Source organism: Dipodomys spectabilis, unplaced genomic scaffold (genome assembly GCF_019054845.1).
Source record: "Dipodomys spectabilis isolate Male_0828 unplaced genomic scaffold, ASM1905484v1 ptg000783l, whole genome shotgun sequence".
Taxonomy (NCBI): domain Eukaryota; kingdom Metazoa; phylum Chordata; class Mammalia; order Rodentia; family Heteromyidae; genus Dipodomys; species Dipodomys spectabilis.
In genome coordinates this window covers 21,385,105-21,406,316 of record NW_024871460.1, presented here as the reverse complement: position 1 = coordinate 21,406,316, position 21,212 = coordinate 21,385,105, and the positions used below count along the sequence as shown (strand labels likewise).

The 21,212-nt window shown below is 44.2% G+C and overlaps 2 protein-coding genes and 1 non-coding gene across 7 annotated transcripts in view; 1 reads left to right on the top strand and 2 right to left on the bottom strand.

Moving 5' to 3' along the window:
• Positions 1-10,442, top strand: part of Matn2 (matrilin 2) — a 127,970-nt gene extending 117,528 nt beyond the window's left edge. For 4 of the 5 annotated variants that reach the window (XM_042673198.1, XM_042673201.1, XM_042673199.1 and 1 more), the window contains 6 exons: positions 3,106-3,519; positions 5,117-5,269; positions 6,601-6,672; positions 7,001-7,135; positions 7,636-7,734; positions 9,806-10,442. In XM_042673198.1, coding sequence (XP_042529132.1) covers positions 3,106-3,519; positions 5,117-5,269; positions 6,601-6,672; positions 7,001-7,135; positions 7,636-7,734; positions 9,806-9,861 — 929 coding nt within the window. In that variant the 3' untranslated portion in view covers positions 9,862-10,442. The remainder of the gene's footprint in view (positions 1-3,105; positions 3,520-5,116; positions 5,270-6,600; positions 6,673-7,000; positions 7,136-7,635; positions 7,735-9,805) is intronic. The other variant, XM_042673197.1, reaches the window with a different exon arrangement.
• A 6,365-nt stretch (positions 10,443-16,807) lies between these two features.
• On the bottom strand, positions 16,808-20,550 carry Rpl30 (ribosomal protein L30). Its single transcript, XM_042673214.1, has 5 exons — positions 20,500-20,550; positions 20,345-20,397; positions 19,722-19,867; positions 17,581-17,711; positions 16,808-16,908 (listed from the first exon to the last, which is right to left on the bottom strand). The coding sequence occupies exons 2-5, from the start codon at positions 20,363-20,365 to the stop codon at positions 16,859-16,861; spliced, it is 348 nt and encodes a 115-aa protein (XP_042529148.1). The 5' UTR covers positions 20,366-20,397; positions 20,500-20,550; the 3' UTR covers positions 16,808-16,858.
• LOC122102499 lies at positions 17,102-17,234 on the bottom strand. Its single transcript, XR_006146511.1, has one exon. It is a non-coding gene; the product is annotated as a small nucleolar RNA SNORA72 (small nucleolar RNA).
• Positions 20,551-21,212: the final 662 nt, after the last annotated feature.

The window sequence follows — 21,212 nt, the reverse complement described above, 5'->3', positions numbered from 1 at the left end:
CAGGCTATAAGAATCTTATCTCCAATTAACCACTAAAAATCCAGAGATGGAACTGTGGTCTAAGTGGTAGAGTGCCCACCTTGAGCAAAAAAAGCTAAGCAACAGCACTTAGGGTCTGAGTACAAGTCCCATTACTGCTACTCAGTAGTTGTCTCTGAGCTTTTTCACTCAAGGTAGTGTTGATTTATGTTTTTAGAAATAGTAAGGGAATAGGTTAAGATAAACATAACTTAGAAAGAACATGATGGTAAATTCATTTCCTTGCATAGCAAAAAATAAACGGAGACTATTGTTGGATAAAAGGCATGAGATACTTATCACTCAACCACCAAATGACGGTCTCCCATTCATGATTTATATGGTACCTCCTCCCACCCCACCCTAGCAGCCAATCTGGGAGAAGCTGGCAGTTCAGCTTGAGGCCAGAGAAGGAACTGCAAGATTAATTAGTTCAGAGCAAGAGCAGCCAAGTCAGACAGACTTGGACTTGATACTTCTTGTGTGACTTTGCTCCTATTTAACCTGAGTCTCTGTTGTCTGGCTTTAAGAACTATCATAAGGCACAGGTAGATCAGGTATCTGGTGCTGGCATATAGGCAGGGTTTGGTAGGCAGTCTCTCTTAAATTCCTTCGAAGCAGAGCTTTCTAAAAGTGAGGCTTTGGTAGTAGGTGCTGAGCACCTTTTCAGGAGAGATGGCCTGGCCCAGGCTGAATGTAGAGAGGTAAGCAACAGCAGGGCTAGAGTAGATGAACTGTTGGACTGACCCAATTCTGAAATGTTAGAACCCTGCGAAAACTATGTTCTGAGAACAAATCAACCTCTCTGGCTTAGCTACTGGAAAGACACTTCCCAAGGAAAATGGGAGTAATCAACCTGCAAACCATACAGTCAGCAAGTGGGTCCTTCCTGTCTAAACACAAAGGGTCTGAGCCATTCTGCTCTCTCTCACAATGTTTGTGATTCCGGAAGAAGTCTCTGTGCCCTCTATGGTACAGGCCACAAGGACTGGTTCTGTTTGGAAAGAAAAGGGTATACAGGAAAAGATAAAATGTTCACTGTTAAAATATGATTCTAAAATTTCTGAAATCTGTGGAGAGCCACATGTAGGCTACCCAAGTGTCTCTGGTTAATCCAAAATAGTTTATGAATGTGCATGAAGCTCTGAATTGGCCTTTTCCTCTTTCACTATTAATGAATCAATATATTGAATAATGAAAAGAAGCACTTAGTGGAGAAAGAGAAGAACACAGCTCCCCCCACATTCTTCGGGGGGGTGGGTAGGAATGAAGGAGAGAATGACATTAGCATTTTATGACTAAACTTTTTTATTTTAATGGTACTGGGGTTTCAAGGCAGGACCTTGAGTTGGGTAGACAAGTACTCTACTTGAGCCACACCCCCAATCCTACATTAGCATTTAGACTGGCCACGCATTTAAATATATTTTTGCATGTGTACATCGTTGCTTGCTCATAGTGTTGTGCTTCATTTTGAAAGATCAGACAGCTGCTTGCTATATTAAAGAGAATGCTAATATAACATACTATAGACTGAAATGAGATCATTCATTTAGGAATCTGTAAATGTTTCATTATACAGCCCTAAATAACAAAGTTTCTCAACCCCAAATTGCTTAAGTATTTTCATAAAGTTTTTCTCTCTCTTTTATTGTCAGCCCTATAAGTTGCTCAAAGGCTCTAGTGTAGAGAAAATGAATTCTTAAGGTGGGGGTATGGTTCAAGAGGTAGGGCACCTGCCTAGCAATAGTGAACCTTGAGTCAAATCCCAGCACTACTAGAAAGGGGAAAAAATAAGACATACTTTTTTTAAAGCCTTACTAGGTCAATAGGGTACTGCTGCCCAATGATGCCACCTTGTTCTTTTGCTGGTCCTGGGGCTTAAGTACAGAACCTGGGAGCTGTCCCTGAGATCCTTTTTTTTTTTTTTATTTAATTTTATTTTATTTGAGAACATACTGTACAGAGGGGTTACAATTACATGGGCAGGATAATGCATACATTTCTCCCTGAGATTCTTTTGCTCAAGGCTAGTGCTCTACCACTTGAGCCATAGCTCTACTTCTGTTTTTTGGAAGGTAGTTTATTATAGATTAGAGTCTCATGGATTTTCCTGCCCAGGCTTACTTCAAACTGCAGTCCTCAGAGCTTTAGCCTCCTGAGTAGCTTGGATTACAGGTGTGAGCTATCAGTGCCCGGCTCCACCCCATTCTTCTATTATGTCACTGAATATTGTATGCCAAGCATCAGGGGCACAGAAATTAATGAAACCCAGTCCCTACCAAGGAAGAGCTCACAGACTGGAAGAAGAAACAGACACACCATTACATAATTGCTGTACCACATGGAGCATGACAGAGTATACACTATTAGGCTTTTAAGCAATGTGGTGTCAGGCATTTTGTTTTGGTCACTTATTGCAATCCTTCTGTATCCTCTGCCTTGTACTAAGCCGATGCTCAATAAGCAAGTCTTTGCCGGAATGTATTCAGGGCTGGAATATTAAGGGAATATCTGGTATAAGCTGGGTTACAGGGGATGCTCTTGCAAGAGGGGAGGGGATGGATGGCTGAGAAGAATGTTAAGCATTACACTGTCAGTCAGAATGCCACCCTCCCCGAGTAAGTGATCGGAATTGTTTATTCAATTGTACTCAAACCTTTAGAGCACTGTATATATAATTTCTCCTAGTCCTGGCTGTTGATCAGGCTGTTGTCTGGTTTCTCAGATCATTTGTTTATCTAGTATATGGTTTTGCTTGTGAAGATTACAATTTTGGCCTGGGAAGGTGGCTCAGTGGTAGAGTGCTTGCCTGGCATGCATGAGTCCCTGGGTTTGATTCCTTAGTACCATATAAACAAAAATAAATAACTAAATAAAATTTAAAAAAATAAGATTACAATTTTACCAATTTGATGATCAAACTAAAAATTTGAAAATGATTGTTCCTTGTGACCCTTTCAGCACTTCTTGTCTATCCTGTGTATTATGTAACAAGCAAAGTGGTTATGCTCCCAATAGGAGTGTAATTCTACATAGATGATTTGTAGTGATTCATCCTTGTCAACTGTCTTTTTGTGCCTATAGGATGCACTGAAGGCCCCATTGACCTGGTCTTTGTGATTGATGGATCCAAAAGCCTTGGAGAGGAGAATTTTGAGATTGTGAAGCAGTTTGTCACTGGAATTATCGATTCCCTGGCAGTTTCCCCCAAAGCTGCTCGAGTGGGGCTGCTCCAGTATTCCACGCAGGTCCGCACAGAGTTTACCCTGAGAAATTTCAGCTCAGCCAGAGACATGAAGAAAGCCGTGGTCCACATGAAATACATGGGCAAGGGCTCCATGACGGGACTGGCATTGAAACACATGTTTGAGAGAAGCTTCACACAAGCAGAAGGGGCCAGGCCCCTCTCCACACGGGTTCCCAGAGTGGCCGTCGTGTTTACTGATGGACGGGCTCAGGATGATGTCTCCGAGTGGGCCAGTAAAGCCAAGGCCAATGGTAAGAGGGGATGGAGATAGGGCAATACTCAAGGTTTGGGGTTCTTAAGTTCACTCAATGGGCACAGTAGCATAGGCTTCCTGAAAACTGCCCTTAGACACCTTTAGTAAACTGCCACATAGAGGCCGGAGTGGGACTCCAGAGATGTTATATTAAGAATGAGATGCCAGGTGCCCGGGGCTTATGCCTCTCGTCCTAGCAACTCAGGAGGCTGAGGTCTGAGGATCTCAGTTCAAAGCCAGCCTAGGCAGGAAAGTCCTTGAGACTCAGTAAGAAAGTGTCACTGTGGCTCAAGAGGTAGAGTGCTTACCTTAGCTGAAGAGCTCAGAGACAGCGCCTAGGCCCAGAGAGTTCAAGCCCCATAACTGACAAAAAAAAAAAAAGAATGAGACAGTCCCAGCTCCATGATGTGATTTCCTACCAGTGTGACCTCCAGTGGGGAGAATCCATTCTGCACACGCTGTTTAACCACAAGGACACAGCAACTCCCAGTCATGTTTGCTTTTGGATCACCTGAAGAAGTTAAAATATAGATTCCCGGTGGGAACTTTTGCTATAAAAGTGTAGAAATATAAACACATTTGTGGGGGGGGGAGGGGTGTGTGCGCACGTGTGCGTGCATGCATCATTCCTGGGGCTTAAACTAAGAGCCTGGGCTCTGTCCCTGAACTTTTGCTCGAGGCTAGCACTGTACCACTTGAGCCATAGCCCCACTTGCAGCTTTTTGACAGTTATTGGAAATAAAGTTTGTTGCTGAGTGCTGGTGGCTCATTCCTGTAATCTTACCTGCTCAGGAGGCTGAGATCTGAGGAATGTAGTTTGAAGCCAGCCCTAGCAGGAAAGTTTGTGAAACTCTTATCTCTAATAAACTACAAAAAAAGTGGAGCTATGGCTCAAGTGGTAGAGCACTAACCTTGAGCACAAAAGCTCAGGGATGGTGGCCAGGCCATGTTCAAGCCCCAGGACCAGCAAAAAAAAAAGTTGCACTTTGTTAAATAGGCTTCCTCAGAGCTGAGCAGCAGGTGGTGCCTTAGCTTCCAGTCTCTTCCAGATGTCTCTTTTCTCTCTAGGGTCTGAGAGAGACAGAGACAGAGAGAGAGAGAGAGAGAGAGAGAGAGAGAGAGAGAGAGAGAGAGAGAGAGAGAGAAAGAGAGAAAGAGAGAGAGAGAGAGAGAGAGAGATCTTTTTGTTCACAGGGCCAAAATAAAAATGATGGGAAAGCCAGGTGCTGGTGGCTCATGTCTATAATCCTAGCTGCTCAGGAGGCTGAGATTTGAGGATCCCAGTTCAAAGCCAGCCTGGGCAGGAAAGTCCATGAGATTCTTATCTCCAATTAACCACCAGAAAACCAGAAGTGGCACTGTGGTAGAGTGCTTGTCTTGAGCTGAAGAGCTCAGGGACAGTACCCAGACCCAGAGTTCAAACCCCTCAACCAACAACAACAACAAAAAAAGTGGGAAAAAGGCAAAGAAATGGATGTTGGTAGCATCAATCTTGCCAATCTTAATACCTACTTAACTTTGGAATGTAGTAGACACAACCTTCGGATCTTGATAACACTATTTTCTATCTTGTTCTAATTTGCTCTGGCCCCTAGGCATCACTATGTATGCTGTTGGGGTAGGAAAAGCTATCGAGGAAGAACTACAAGAGATTGCTTCAGAGCCCACTGACAAGCACCTCTTCTATGCAGAAGACTTCAGCACCATGGGCGAGTTAAGTGAAAAACTGAAGCAAGGCATCTGCGAAGGTACTGTAGCAGGTACCCAAGAAAGACCTTAGCCAGTGGCCAGCACAAACCAGGAGGGAGAAATCCTCAGTCTGTTCTTTCAACAGGCTCAAAGAAAGCATGGTCCTCAGGCCAGGGATACCTGGAAACACTTAACAGAAGCAGAGAGAGAGAAGGAAAGGCAAACATGGTGACTACCATTGCTTGAGCAGTTGCTCTGTGTGTTTGAAAGGCCAGCATACTTCATACTCATCAAGACACAGAAGCAATCTTTTAAGCAAAAGACAATCATACAAATAAAAGTGAACACTGGGCACTGGTAGCTCATGCCTGTAATCTTAGCTACTCAGGAGGCTGAGATCTGAGGATTGCAGTTTGAAGCCAGAAAACCGGAAGTGGAACTATGGCTCAAAGTAGTAGAGCAAAGAGCTCAGGGACAGTGTCTAGGCTCTGAATTAAAGCCCTACAATCAACAAAACAATAACCCCCCCCCCCCCCCAAAAAAAAAAAAAACAGGTGCTCAAAATGCTGAGATCTGAGGATCGAGGTTGGAAGCCAGCCTGGAAAGGAAAGTCTGTGATACTCTTGTCTCCAATTAATCAAAGAAAAAGCCAGAAGTGTAGCTGTGTGTGGCTCAAGTGGTAGAGCACTAGCTTTGAGCAAAAAGGGGTTTAGGCACAGTGCCCAGGCAGAGTTTAAGCTCCAGGAGCAGCAAATAAAAGTGAGTTCAGGTGCAACCTCAAGATGTACCTATAATTGGAGCCACTGTGGGAAATGTAAAGGTGTATTCCTATGTGCATTACATTACAGAATATTAGACTGTCCTGTCCAGTTCAGATTTTGTCTTGTATGCCTTCCCAATTCATTCAGTCAAATATGCTTATACATAGCAGTTCTGCCCATTTTCTTTTTCACTCCTGGCCCGGGTTCATGTGCCTGTGAAATGCAGTCTAGGTGATGTATCTTATTCCTCTGAAGGGAAGAACTGTAGGGTGAAGGGGGACTGGGAGTAGTAGGTCACACTTTGCCCAGGACTACTCATTCCTATTGAAATGCCTGCAGCCATCACAACATGGTTCTTCAATAACTTCCCTACTCCATTATTTCCCCCTTTACTTTCTAGACATGACATTGGGCAGGAGGTATTCTTTAGAAGATGTATTTCTCTCTTAGAAGAGAAAACTGCTCTAACGTGATCATAGATGATGACATTAACCAATTGCTGTTTTGATTCTTTGGTATTATCCAATAAAGCCAAAAGATCTTAGGTGGTGGCAGGTAGGTAAACAGCTTTCTAAAGTGGGCATGCTTGCATGTAGAAACTGTAACTGCTTTTGGCTCTTTACACTCAGCTCTAGAAGATTCGGATGGAAGGCAGGATTCCCCAGCAGAGGAATTTCCACAGAAAGTCCACCAGCCAACAGGTAATTCCTAAAAAGCAGTGTTTGCAGAACTTTCGGAGGATGCCTCCACCATAATTTCCTTCCTGATTACAGCTGTGAAGTAGAAAGATTTAATTGATGCCAATTTAGGCTTCTTTCCACCAACAACAGCAAAGATTTACTCTATACTTTAAGCCATATTTGGTAACCAGTGTCTCTGCTGACAGCTTTCAGTATACCAGTGTGTCCCCGCAAACAAGCTGTGTATCAAGTGCTAGGAATACTATTTGCTTTTTATATTCTGCTGATGGCTGCTTTCACACACAGTAGTGTTAAGCCGGTTTGACTTCAATTTTCTTTATTTTTACAGAATCTGAACCAGTCACCATAAATATCCGAGACCTACTTTCCTGTTCTAATTTTGCAGTGCAGCATAGATATCTGTTCGAAGAAGACAATCTTCCATGGTCTACGCATAAACGGTTCCACTCAACCAAATCTTCAGGTAATTCCAAGTAAAATATTGCTGTAAGATAACTTGATATTAACTTTTCAGCTTGTCAACCAACTGGGCTTTAAGGAAGATATAGAAACAGCACCATCTTCTAACACTCTTCCATTGTTAGAAGCACACACAGGATTGGAAAGGTGGCTCAGTGGTAGAGTGCTTGCCTTGCATGCATGAAGCCATGAGTTCAGTTCCTCAGCACCACGTAAGCAGAAAACACTGATAGTAGTGTTGTGGCTAAAGTGGTAGAGTGCTCGCCTTGAACTGAAGAACGGAGGGACAGCTCCCAGGCCCAGAGTTCAGGCCCCACAACTGACACACACACACACATACACACAACCCTTTCCCCATGTGTGCTTAACTAAATCTGGTGACATGGAAAAAGCTGAACACTTCTTTCATTATGGGTTCATCTCTGTGCTGATTCAGTTTTGTGATTATGCATCTGAGAAGTCTGGTGACCCATTGAGGTGAACACTTTTCATCTGCTTCCCTAGGAAGCCCTTTGGAAGAGAAACACGATCAATGCAAATGTGAAAACCTAATCATGTTCCAGAACCTTGCCAATGAAGAAGTAAGAAAACTAACCCAGCGCTATATCCTTTTCTAATATTGCACTTATGTGAGTGCAAAGAACACTATTGAAACTTTATTGATACTATGTGGGCTTATCAGTCAAGTCAAGAACAGTGGACTCCAGGAAAGAACTTTTCTTTTTTTTTTTAAACTGGCCTAACAGGTGTTTCAGAGCCAAGGTTAACCCAAGCTTAATGAGAGTGATTTAACCCTCTAGTTGCCATCTGCTGTTCTAGTAGATTAGAATTAAGGCCAGTCAGCCAGGCAATATGTAAAGATAAAGAACAACAACAAAAAGACAACTCCCTCTCTGCTTCATGTGCTTGGCATGGCTTGGCATGGTGTCCAAGGTATACATATGTCTAGGCTAAGAAAGAGGACGAGGTAGTTTCTATCTAAACCCCAAAACTTTAGCCCTAAGCCACATGGCAGCTACTTTCAGATGTTTATTTTTATTTTTTTGGCAGCAGAGTTCTTTTATATCAGCACATTCTACCAAGGGAACAGCAGGATCCAATGATTCATTAAAACAACATTAGAAATGAAAAGAATGCTTTGGGATAATTCAGAAATGAGGCTTTGGTGCTTTTACACATCCATCACACTGCCAATTTCTCTGAACTTAAAATTACAGTAAGCTTACTAAAGCTAGCTAATATGTATCTCAGCATGCATCAGCTAGTCTATAGGGAATGGTTTACTTCTGAGCCACCCGTATGCCAGTGGGCTTATATAACAATAGTGCTGAGCAATTCTTTAAAAGCTGGAAATATGTTCCCTAAGTAGCAAAACATAATCCTTTTGACAGTGGGTTCTCTCTCATTCTGCCAGGGCCACAGCTAGAGGGCATTAAGGAGCTTACTGGGAAGACAGATGCTTTTCTAAAGCCTCTTCCTCTCCCTTTCTGACCCTCCCCATGCAAGGTCTACTTCACAGGAAACTATAGTTAAGTGTAAAGAGCATGGGTTAGAAACCCTAAAGCCACTATTCTCTAGCCTTGTAGGGGATTGTGGGTGAAAATTTACTCTTGTTTTGACTTCACAGTTCATTTTCCAAAGCCGGATCCTTTCATCTTCGCTTTACCAAATCCCCAACACTGTCAATTCTGGCTCCCAGAGTGCTATGGCAAACTAATTCATAAGCAACAGAAGTGTGAGAAAAAAAAATATGAGGGGGAAAAAAAGGACAAATTCAAATTGAGCTGGCTTTGATAGCTTTTATTTTTGGCTGGTCCTGGGGTTTGAACTCAGGGCCTACGTGCTGTTCCTGAGCTTTTAAGCTCTAGGCTTGTTCTCTACCATTTGAGTTACAGCTCCACTTCTGGCTATTTAATGGCTAATCGAAGAAAAAGAGTCTCATGGGGGGCTGGGAAAGTGGCTCAGTGGTAGAGTGCTTGCCTTGCATGCATGAGGCCCTGGGTTCAATTCCTCAGCACCACATAAGCAAAAAGAAAAAAGCTGGAAGTGGCGCTGTGGCTCAAGTGGTAGAGCGCTAGCCTTGAGCTGAAGAGCTGAGGGACAGCACCCAGGCCCAGAGTTCAGGCCCCATGACCGGACCAAAAAAAAAAAAAGAGTCTGATGGACTTTGTTGCCTAGGCTGGCTTCAAACTGTGATCCTGAGTACCTATTACAGGTATCAGCCACCAGCATCTGGCTTGGCTTTGTTGTTTTTTTGTTTTTGTTTTTTGTTGGTCATGGGGCCTGAACTCTGGGCCTGGCGCTGCCCCTAAGCTCTTCAGCTCAAGGCTAGTGCTCTATCACTTAAGTCATAGCACCACTTCTGGCTTTTTTTGCTTATGTGGTACTGAGGAATTGAACTCAGGGCTTCATGCATGCAAGGCAAGCACTCTACCATTAAGCTACCTTCCCAGCCCTGGCTTTGATGTTTTTAAAAAAGATTAACCTGAACTATATTTGTCTTGAAAGCATATGTAAATCAAGTGCTATAAACTTACAAGCTAGGTTTTCAAATATCTGACATAAATAGGAAACAAATCTTTTACATATCATGACAAACTCTTAGTAATCAAACTGTATTTGAATATAAATTGAAATGAGCAATTCATACTCCTTTTCCTTAATTGAGATGTACTAGAAGAAATGACAGAGCGAATGGAAGCCTTGGAAAACCGCCTAAGATACAGATGAAGACTAGAAATGCTCTATACTTGTTTGTCAATATAGAAGGATTACAGTGAAAGGCACTCACAGCCCCACAGCTCAGGCTGTAGTTGTTTATGAAAATACAGCCAGCACCAAGGAAGCTGGTATTTCATACAAACAAAACCAAAATGTAGACACTAACTTTAGTATAGTTTATTTCTGACAAAACATCCTGAAGAATTCTAAGATGGGTTTATTGTAAGAATAAATAAGCTATGCAAGGTATTTCATAATGTACCATGGATATGATTTTCTTCTGCCTCATCCTGCCTAATGTTGGAGTCTTATTTCTGTACAATACTGGCTATAGGAAATGCCTTTTGTGTGTGTGTGTGTGTGGTGGAGGTGGTAGTACTTGGGATTGAACTCAGGGCTCCCTGCTCTTGCTTGGTTATCTGCTCACAGCTGGTGTTCTACCACTTGAGCCATGACTTTTCTGGCAGAAATGCTAATTTTTTTTGTACTTACCTTGATATGTATATGATTGTAAGCATAAAATCATTGGACATATGTACTTGTGTAACAAGCTAAATTTTTTATACAATATTAAAATTGGCCACTTTCGAGAATGGCATGCCATATAAAATTTTTATTTACAATCTGAGGCTGGCCTTGAATTCTAAATCATCCTCCCTTTCCTACCAAGTGCTGGGATTATAGATGTCACCAGGCCTGGCCTTAGTTTAACTATATATGCAAGGAATGTGGTACATGAAAGTGCCAATACACAAATACACATAAGAGAAAAATCTTTAATTTCAAAAGTTATCAGGAAAATGAAAGCTAAAACAATACCATTTTTTAGTCTATGGGCTTAGCAGAAATGATTTTTTTTTTTTTTTTTTGGGTCCGGTCGTGGGGCCTGAACTCTGGGTCTGGGTGCTGTCCCTCAGCTCTTCAGCTCAAGGCTAGTGCTCTACCACTTGAGCCACAGCGCCACTTCCAGCTTTTTCTGCTTATCTGGTGCTGAAGAATCAAACCCAGGGCCTCATGCATGCAAGGCAAGCACTCTACCACTGAGCCACCTTCCCAGCCCCAGAAATTAATGTTTGACTAATGGAAATACAAGTATTTGTACACTACTAATGATAATGCAAACTGGCCATCCCTTTGGACAGTAAATCTGCGTCCACTATAACTGAAAATGCATGACACACTGTATCTATAGCGACTGAGTCTACAAATACCTAACTAAATGGCCTTATTAGCACATATATACAGGGAATCTACAGAAAAATGTACTACCAACTGTAAAAGTTACATATCAGGAATAATCTAGTCAGCCAAGTGCTGGTGGTTTATACGTATAATCCTAGCTATTCAGAAGGCTGAGATCTGAGAATCACAGTTGGAAGCCAGCCAGGGCAGGCAAGTCCATGAGTCTAATGCCAGCCAGTCAACCACCAACAAAACAGAAATGGAGCTGTGGTTCAAGGGACAGTGCCAGCCTTGAGCCAAAAAGAAAAGGGATAGTGCCCAGGCCCAGAGTTTAAGCTCCAAAACCGGCAAAAACAATGATTAGAGGGGAACCCAGACCTTGGAAAGGGAATTCTCAAAATATACATAAATAAGATAGTAAAACTCCAAAACCAAGGTTTTAAGGTTAACATACCATTTCTGTACATTAAAACATAGCACAAATGTCATTAGACCTCCATATGTATATTTAGACCAGCTGTAACCAAATGGGAAAATTAAGTGGGACCCGAAAGGCAAAAGTGACTCTACTTCAACAAGGTACTTAGAGCAAAAAGCACTGCTAAGTGGGTACTTCAATAAGAAACAATAAACACAATGACACCCTTCCCAGGAAGCCAATGAATTTTGGAGTCTAAAGGATGTTTTACAAACAAAACACCTTAAATCTGCTTACACTGAAATATTCAGAAGCTAGGTGCTGGTGGATCATGCCTGTAATCCTAGCTACTTGGGAAGATCTTCGGATCACAGTTAAAAGCCAGCCCAGGCAGGAAACTCTGTGAGACTCTTATCTCCAAATACCACAAGAAAACCGCAAGTGGAGCCATGGCTCAAAGTGGTTAAGAGTGCTAACCTTGAACAAAAGAGCTCAGGGACAGTACCCAGGCTCTGAGTTCAAGCCCTACTACCAAAACAATTTTAAAAAATTTTAAAAATCCGGACACCTGTTCTCATTAGAATGTCCTCCAAAGGGCAGAATGGTAATGAAAACATCTCAACCTCCTCTAAAAGTCACGAATCTTCCCAGGTATAAACATTGTTGAATAAAAACCCTAAATCTTGAGTTTATATCTGAGTAATGAAGTTGATCCTGAAGGGAGGTTTTCATTAGAAACAGTTGTTTAAGTTGATAGGCATTTTGGTATCACCTGTTCAGGCTTTGCTTCTGGTACTTCACTGTTGTGTTCAAGCTCCCTCTAGTGGCTTGACTCACTCCTCCACAGCCTTGTTCAAACTACTATAAACACATTTCTACCAGTTGGGAGCTGGGAAGACACACGGCAAACAAGCCTCTAACCAGTCCATCAACATTTACAAATTAACCTAAGATATCTAAGTTTCATTTAAAATTTGATTTTTTCATTTTTCCCCACCTGTATAAAGGTGTTGAATTATCATTTATCATAATCTTCCTATACCTTGATGTCATCTGTAAAACAAGGCTAATGGTACTATCTTCTTTGGCTGTCAAAAGGACTAAATAAAGCTGGAGGTATAGCTAAACATTAGCTATTACAGGGCTGGGAAGGTGGCTCAGTGGTAGAGCGCTTGCCTTGCATGCATGAGGCCCTGGGTTCAATTCCTCAGCACCACATAAGCAAAAAGAAAAAAGCCGGAAGTGGCGCTGTGGCTCAAGAGGTAGAGCGCTAGCCTTGAGCTGAAGAGCTGTTTTCTGTGTCCTATTCCCCCCCCACCCCCCCGCCCCGCCCCAGCATGGGACCTGGCCTGGGCACTGTCCCAGTCTGAGCTTTTGCTCAAGGCTAGCACACTTTGAGACTCAGCTCCACTTCTGGCTTTCTGGTTGTTAATCAGATAAGGGTTTCACACTTTCCTGCCTGGGCTGGCTTTGAACTTCAATCCTTAGACCTCAGCCTCCTGAGGTGTGAGCCACCAGCACTCAGCTGGCTTCTGTTCTTTACCTGATTAATTTACAAGATGCTATAAAAAAAAAAAACTATTAACAAGATAAAGATTAAGGGCTGGGAAGGTGGCTCAGTGGTAGAGCGCTTGCCTTGCATGCCTGAGGCCCTGGGTTCGATTCCTCAGCACCACATAAGCAAAAAGAAAAAAGCCGGAAGTGGCGCTGTGGCTCAAGAGGTAGAGTGCTAGCCTTGAGCTGAAGAGCTGAGGGACAGCGCCCAGGCCCAGAGTTCAGGCCCCACGACCGGACCACCCCCCCCCCCAAAAAAAAAAGATTAAAAAAATTCTGAAGTAGGGTGAAACGGCTCACACCTTTTATCCAAGTTACTCGGGAGGCAAAGATGTTAACCTATGTGAGAAAGCATTCCCATAGGATCTATTTTAGGGAAATGTAATAGCTCAACACTAAGCAAGCTAACATAGGACTGAATGGCATAAAATGTACTTGGGCAATCTAACAATACTTATTGAAGATGTATGCTTTCTCTGAAGTCATTCAAGTATATGTGATCCAACCACTGTACCACCTCAGGAAAGATCCTTATCAAAGCTCTATTCAACTTCTCTTTTGTGATAGCATCTTTTGTTTTGTGCCCATACTGGGGGCTTGAACACTGTCCCTTAGCTTTTTTGCTCAAGGTAGGCTCTCTACTATTTGAGACACATTGGAGTCTCAAGAACATTCTTGCCAGGGCTGGCTTTGAACTGCCATACTTGGATCTCAGCCTCCTGAGTAGCTAGGATTACAGACATCAGCTACCTGCACTCAGCTTAGGATAGCACTTAAATGTAAACATCAAGACAGTTATTAACTCAAAAGCCAGGTGCTGGTGGCTCATGCCTGTAATCCTAGCTACTCAGGAGGCTGAAATCTAGGATCTTGGTTCAAAGCCAGCACAGGCAGGAAAGTGTGTAAGACTCTTATCTCCAACTAGCCACCAAAAACCAGAAGTGGCATAGTGGCTCAAGTCCCTGAGCTGAAGAGCTCAAGGGACAGTGCCTAGGCCAAGTTCAAGCTTCATGACCAAAAAAAAAAAAAGGATGAACCCAAACATCGAATACAACCTCACACCAATAGTTTATACCTGTAATCCTAACTACTCAGGAGGCTTGGATCCAAAGGAACTGAGGTCAGCCCAGGCAGAAAAGTCCTCAACTCTCTCCAAAATAACCAGCAAAAAGTATAGGATGCTCCTGGCTCACACTTGTAATCCTAGCTACTCAAGAGGCTTACATCTGAAGATCATGGTTTGAAGCTAGGCCCAGGAAGTAACTTTTTTTTCTTGCGGGTCATGGGACATAACTCACTGCCTGGGTAGTCCCTGAGCTTTTTCACTCAAGGCTAGTGCTCTACCATTTTGATTTTCTGGTAGTTAATTGGGCTGGCTTTGAACCAGATTCCAGCCTGAGTATTAGGATTACAGGCGAGAGCCACCAACGCTCAGCTGTCTGGAGACTCTTATCTCCAATTAATCACCAAAGAGCTGGAAGTGGAACTGTGACTCACGTGTAGAGCTAGCTATGACGGAGCCCAGGATATTAGTTCAAGCTCCAGTATCAACAAGGAACCAAAAGCTAAGCTGGGAGTGTAGCTCAAGTGATCAATCACCTATGTACCTACCAAGTATGAAGCTGAGTTTGAACCCTAGAACTGCTAGAAGTGAGGAGGAAAAAAGAGAAACCTAATAGAAGTTGAGCATTCTTGGTTTAAAAAAACCTGAACAGAAAATGCTCCAGAATTTTAAACATGAATTCAATGCCTCAAATGGTAAATTCTGTATCTCAAAACTGTTTAGTCCAGCCCAGCACCGGTGGTTCACGCCTGTAATCCTTAGCTACTCAGGAGGCTGAGATCTGAGGATCATTGTTCAAAGCCAGCCCTGGCAGGAAAGTCCGTGAGACTCTTATCTCCAATAAACTACTCAGAAAACCAGAAGTGGCCCAGTGGTTCAAGTAGTAGAGTGCTAACTTTGAGCTGAAGAGCTGAGGGACGGCGTTCAGGCCGAGTTCAAGCCCCATGACCAAGCAAAAACAAAAACTGTTTAAGCCAGGCCCCAGTAGCTCACCTCTGTAATCCTAACTTCTCAGGAGGCTGAGATTTCAGGATCAAGGTTTGGAGCCAACCTAAGTCCATAAGACTTATCTTTTTTGTCGGTTGTAGTGCTTGAACTCAAGGCCTGGAGCCATCCCTGAGCTCTTTTTCTCTTCTTTGTGGTTCGTTGGGCTTGGGCACTGTTCTTGCACTCTTCAAGCTCAAGGCCAGTGTTCTACCACTTGAGCCACAGCACCACTTCTGGTTTTCTAGTGGTTTATTGGAGATAAGTCTCACAGACTTTTCTGCCTGAGCTGGCTTGGAACTGTGATCCTGATTTCAGCCTCCTGAATAGCTAGGATTACAGTCGTGAGCCACCGGTGCCTGGCCCTGAACTCTTTTTCAAGGCTAATGCTCTACCACTTTAAGTTATATATAGCACCACTTCCAGTTTTCTGGTGACTAACTGAAGATAAGGAGTCTCACAAACTTTCCTGCTCCAGTTGGCTTTGAACCCAGATTCTCTGATCTTACCTCCTGAGTGGGTAGGACTATAGGCATGAGCCACCAGTGTCTGGTTTCCTAAGACTCTTATCTATAATAAAATACAAAAAAAAACCCAAAGTGGAACTATGGGTCATGTAGAGAGAGCTATGAGCAAAAAGCTCAGGCATAGCAGCACCCAGGCCCTGAGTTCAAACCTCAGGTCTGGCAACAAAAAAAACAACCCCCCCCCCCCCACAAACACAAAAACCCCGCTTAGTTTGCACTTTTTTTTGGGGGGGGGGGGACGGGTCCAGTCGTGGGGCCTGAACTCTGGGCCTGGGCGCTGTCCCTCAGCTCTTCAGCTCAAGGCTAGCGCTCTACTTGAGCTACAGCGCCACTTCCGGCTTTTTTCTTTTTGCTTATGTGGTGCTGAGGAATCGAACCCAGGGCCTCAAGCGTGCAAGGCAAGCACTCTACCACTGAGCCACCTTCCCAGCCCAGTTTGCACTTTTATTAAACTAGTCATAAGTCAGAGTACAGGTTAAGCCCTGGTTCACTCCATACCTCAACCCATTTTCAGGGAGACCAAAAGCCTTCATAAATCTCCAGTGTATGGGAGGGAAAGAAAGGGAGGAAGAGGACCATCATAGCTGATTCAAAATAAGACATATTATTCATATTACCTAATTTTCGCAAAAGCAATGCTGTCACCTTATCTCAAATTGGTACAACAGCCCCACAAATAGCACTATTATACACAAAAACACGATTAAATTTTTTGGTCCAAATACTGTACTCGTTTCATTGATGGCTACCACTTGAGCCACACCTCCACTTGTGGCTTTTTGCTTGTTAATTGGATATGTCTCATGAACTTTCCAGCCAAGACTGGCTTCAAAACCCAATCCTTAGATCTCAGCTTCCTGAGTAGCTAGAATTACAGGTGTGAGCCACCACTGTCTGGCAAATTTTTTATTCTTAAAAAAATGTTACATATTATTAAAAAAAAAGTTACATTCTTCATGGTACATTCAAGTTTAGACTTAGGTCCCATCACTGAGATTGCTCATTATGTGTAAGTAAAGACGCCCAAATCAGGAAATACCCTGTCTAAAACACATTCTGGTCTCTCAGATTTTGGCTAACAACTTTTCAGTGCAATCTCTATAAAAAACAGCATGAAAATGGAAGCCTTGCTACCACATCCAATTGCCTTCTCCTAGCAAATCCCACCTTCAGGAGAAGTGTTAAGGAAACAAAAAGTTATAAAGAAAAGAACCAAAATACATACAATGTTTTTGAAACAGCTCTGGAAAGTTTTATTAAAGAAAAATTGTGCACTCTTTACTTTTCTCCAGTTTGTTCTGGCATGCTTCTAATGATATCAGAATCACCTAAAAAATAAAAACAGCAATTTTACAATTTATCTAATGCTATTGGCTAATCAGATTTGCCTACATTGGCTACATTCTTTAAACCAATCTCCACAATAGCACCAACTACCCAGCATTTTTCTTAAGGTCAAATATAACTTAGAATCTGAACCACTGGATGATCACATAAAATTATTGTGGTAAATTAGATCAGGTTTATCACCAGCATTTATAAAACCAGGCCTAGGGAAAAGACCTAGATCTGGGGACACATGCATGGTCTTAGTGTAGCGAATGTTTAGCCTGTCCTGATTATTACAAAATCAGAACAGCGAGAATATTCGCAACATTTTGTTGGTTAACTAAAAGGTTGAAATGTAAGACTATATAGGTTTATAGTCCCTCTACCTAACTTTATTGTTCTAAGGCAGCACATAGATTTTTTTCTACTTCCATTGATTATTACTCCTTTATAATTTCACATTCTAGATACTTCAAATGAAATCATAATCTCAAAATCAGTTATTATAAAGCCAAGAACATACTGACACTCATTCAAAATAAAAGGACATCAAACATCTCTTACTCTATCCAAACTCTCATGATCTTAAACCAAGAACGAAAGACATTTGTAATACTAGGAACACTTCTATAGTGTTGAGAGAAAATGATTCTATAGTATGAAAAACATACCTGGATCAATAATAGCCAGTGTGCATACTCTGTAGTATTTTCCACATGCTGTACCCAGTTCAATATTATTGCCACTGTAGTGATGGACACCAGTTTTTGCCAACATGGCATAGTATTCTATTTCAGATTTCCTTAGGGAACCAAAAACAAGGCAAATAAGTACCATACCAAGTGACTGTCACACTATTTATACCACCTGCTACTCTTGAAAACTATTATTGTATGTTTTAAGATAGTATTTATTGTTCATGGAGAGGCATGACAATTATATAAAAGCAAATCAGGCTGAGCACTAGTGGCTCACACTTGTAATCCTAGCTACTCAGCAGGTTGAGTTTTGAGGATCAAGGTTCAAAACCAGCCCAGGCACGAAAATCTTATCTCCAACTAACCATCAGAAAACTGAAAGCGGCACTGTGGCTAAAGTGGTAGTGCTAGTCTTTGCGTTTTGCTCAGACAGAGTTCAAGCCCCAGGACTGACAAAAAAAAAAGCAAATCAGTATTAACACTTTTTAAACACACATTTTATCTCCTATGACAACCTCTAAAATAGGTTATTATGTACTCACTATCCACTTTTATTTAATGAAGGCATAGACACAGAATAGTAAGTGAACCTAGAACCCAAACCCATTTTATCTTTTTTTTTTTTTGGGTCCGGTCGTGGGGCCTGTACTCTGGGCCTGGGCGCTGTCCCTCAGCTCTTCAGCTCAAGGCTAGCGCTCTACCACTTGAGCCGCAGCACCACTTTCGGCTTTATTCTTTTTGCTTATGTGGTGCTGAGGAATTGAACCCAGGGCCTCAAGCATGCAAGGCAAGCACTCTACCACTGAACCATCTTCCCAGCCCCCCATTTTATCTTTAAAAGGCACGTTTTTCTATCACCCACTGGTGTTTTGAACCCTAAATAGGAAGGATATTATTTACTCAACAAATCAAAACACTCCAGTATTGTAGATGCTAATAATGGTTTTAATAATCGGTAAGTTCTTCAGAAACTTGGCATTTAACATGTGGTTCTACAGACAAGCAATAGTGCCCAAAGAGACTTGTCAGTTATGAATCTCAGGGCCACTAAACCCCATGCAATCCTTTCGCACAGTAACATTGGAAAAACACTATTATGAAAGATAAACTGAAAAAATACTGGGGCTTGAACTCAGGGCCTCACACACACTCTTGCATAGCTTTTTGCTTAAAGGTGATGCTTAACTACTTAAGTCACCTTCAATTCCCAAGCAGGCTTTAAAAAATGTTTGAGATAATATAAAAATTCTGAATTCTCCCACTCACTAAAGGTACCCCAAATAAAATGTTATGAGCAGGTTATGCATTTGCACACACACACACACACACACACACACACACACACACAAAAATCAAGGGGCTTGTGTTCTTCAAGTTTCTTGAAGGTTTATAATTGAGTTTTTACAATACTCATTAGGTTCGATGTAAAATTAGCAAAAATCAAGATTAAACAGGCTCAAAAAATTGACACTGACATCCTGGACGTCCAGAGGCTACACTCAACTTATTACATACAAAGCCTTTTAAGACTAAAAGAATGAGCTGGGAGCCGGTGGCACACGCTTGTAATCCTAGCTACTCAGGAGGCTGAGATCTGAGGATCACGGTTCAAAGCCAGCCCGAGCAGGAAAGTCCACGAGACTCTTATCTCCAATGAACCACTAGAAAACCGGAAGTGGCACTGTGGCTCAAGTGGTAGAGGGCTCGCCTTGAGCTGAAGAGGGCAGGGACAGCATCCAAGCCCAGAGTTCAAGCCCCACGACCACCCCCCAAAAGACTAAAGGGATGAGCAAAATTTGGTCACACTGTAAATATAAAACACATTACATGTCTGGGCTCCCCTCAAACGTAGAGGTTCTGTTTATCCCTGCTGTCACATTTCTCCCCCAAAGTAAGTTCATATTATACCACAGTGGAAAAGGGGAGGGATTCGAGGGCCGAGGACCAGAAGGCCAAGGGGGGTAAATATTCTGCAAAGGGTCCACGTGAAAATACGTTTTACCGAAAATTGAGTTCGTGCTACTCAAGATTATATAAATTTACACTCCGGGATATCCATTCACAACAGATGTACAGTCGGAGACACATGTTCGGGTCCCTTCACACTAAATTACCTCAAGGCTGGGCAGTTGTTGGCGAGGATGACCAATTTCCCTTTGCCCTGTCTGATCATCTTCAGCGTCTGCTTGTACCCCAGCACGTACTTTCCACTCTTCATCACAAGTTGAAGTCTGGAGTTGATCGACTCCAGGGACTTTTTCTACAACAAACATTTAACAGACTTGAAGACCTGAGGACCAGATTCCGCTTTCTGGAGCCACCCCTCCCCCCCCCTCCCCCCCCCCCCCCAGCCGACGAAACCTCCACGAGAATCACCGAGGGCCCCTCGGGGCCCCGGGAGACCGTCCCGACGCCCGCGCGCTCCCGCCTGCGGCCCCGGGGTGCCCCGTGCTGCGATCGGCCCGGCCCGGCCCGGCCCGGCCGCGGAGGGCAGGGCGCCCCGGCTGCGGCCCCGGGGTGCCCCGCGCTGCGATCGGCCCGGCCCGGCCGCGGAGGGCAGGGCGCCCCAGCTGCGGCCCCGGGGTGCCCCGTGCTGCGATCGGCCCGGCCCGGCCCGGCCACGGAGGGCAGGGCGCTCCCGCCTGCGGCCCCGGGGTGCCCCGTGCTGCGATCGGCCCGGCCCGGCCGGGGCGCCCTCCACGTGAACCGGCTTCCGACCCGGGCACGCGCGACTCACCGTCTTCTTGGCGGCCACCATCTTCCTGCCTTAGGTGCGGGAGGGCTCCCAACCTAGAACGTACAGACAACAGGACAGAGGTCTTTAGGATCTGGAGATGCAACCGGCAAGGCGTCCCGCAAGACCTACACCTCCGCCCGCCGGAGCCCGCTCACCGAAAGCAGCAGACAAGATGGCCGGGTGGAGAGAAAGGAAGGATTTCCCACAATGCAAAGGTCTTTACGGCAGAAGCGGGACGCCGGAAGCGGAAGTATCCGGAAGCGGAAGAGGCGGTCGGGGGCTCTGAGCGGCCGGCGGTCGTGGTGGGTGCGGGTGGCTTTACGTGGCGCTCGGGCGGTGCTATCGCACCCGCTGCGGCCTTGGTGTTCTCCGGGTTGAGTTTCTCTGTCCACCGCCCTCCGCGGGCCGGGAAGGACCGGAGCGTGAGGGCCAGAACAGCCGCCTGAGGGGGTGGTGTGGGCGGTGCGCCGGGAGGCCGGTGACAGGCCGGCGGCGTCCGAGCCTTGGTCTTCCGGAGCGCCGGGAGGCCTCGGCCGCGTTCCTGGCGGCTTCCCGGCCCCTTTTGGGGCTGTTGTCCTGCGAGCGCCCAGTTGCTGGTGCACAGACTCGAGTGTGTGTGTGTGTGTGTGTGTGTGTGTGTGTGTGTGTACGCGCGTGCGCGCGCGCCGGTCCTGGGCCTTGAATTCAGGGCTAGGGAGCTGTCCCTGAGCCCTTTTGCTCAAGGCTAGTGCTCTACCGTCTGAGCCACAGGGCCACTGGAGGGGCGCACAGCGAGGGCGTGGCAGAGCTCCCATTTAAATCCAAGGAAGTCTGATGACACCTTGAACTCAGGGCCTAGGATTGTTAGGTGTTTAATATTCAGTTTCCT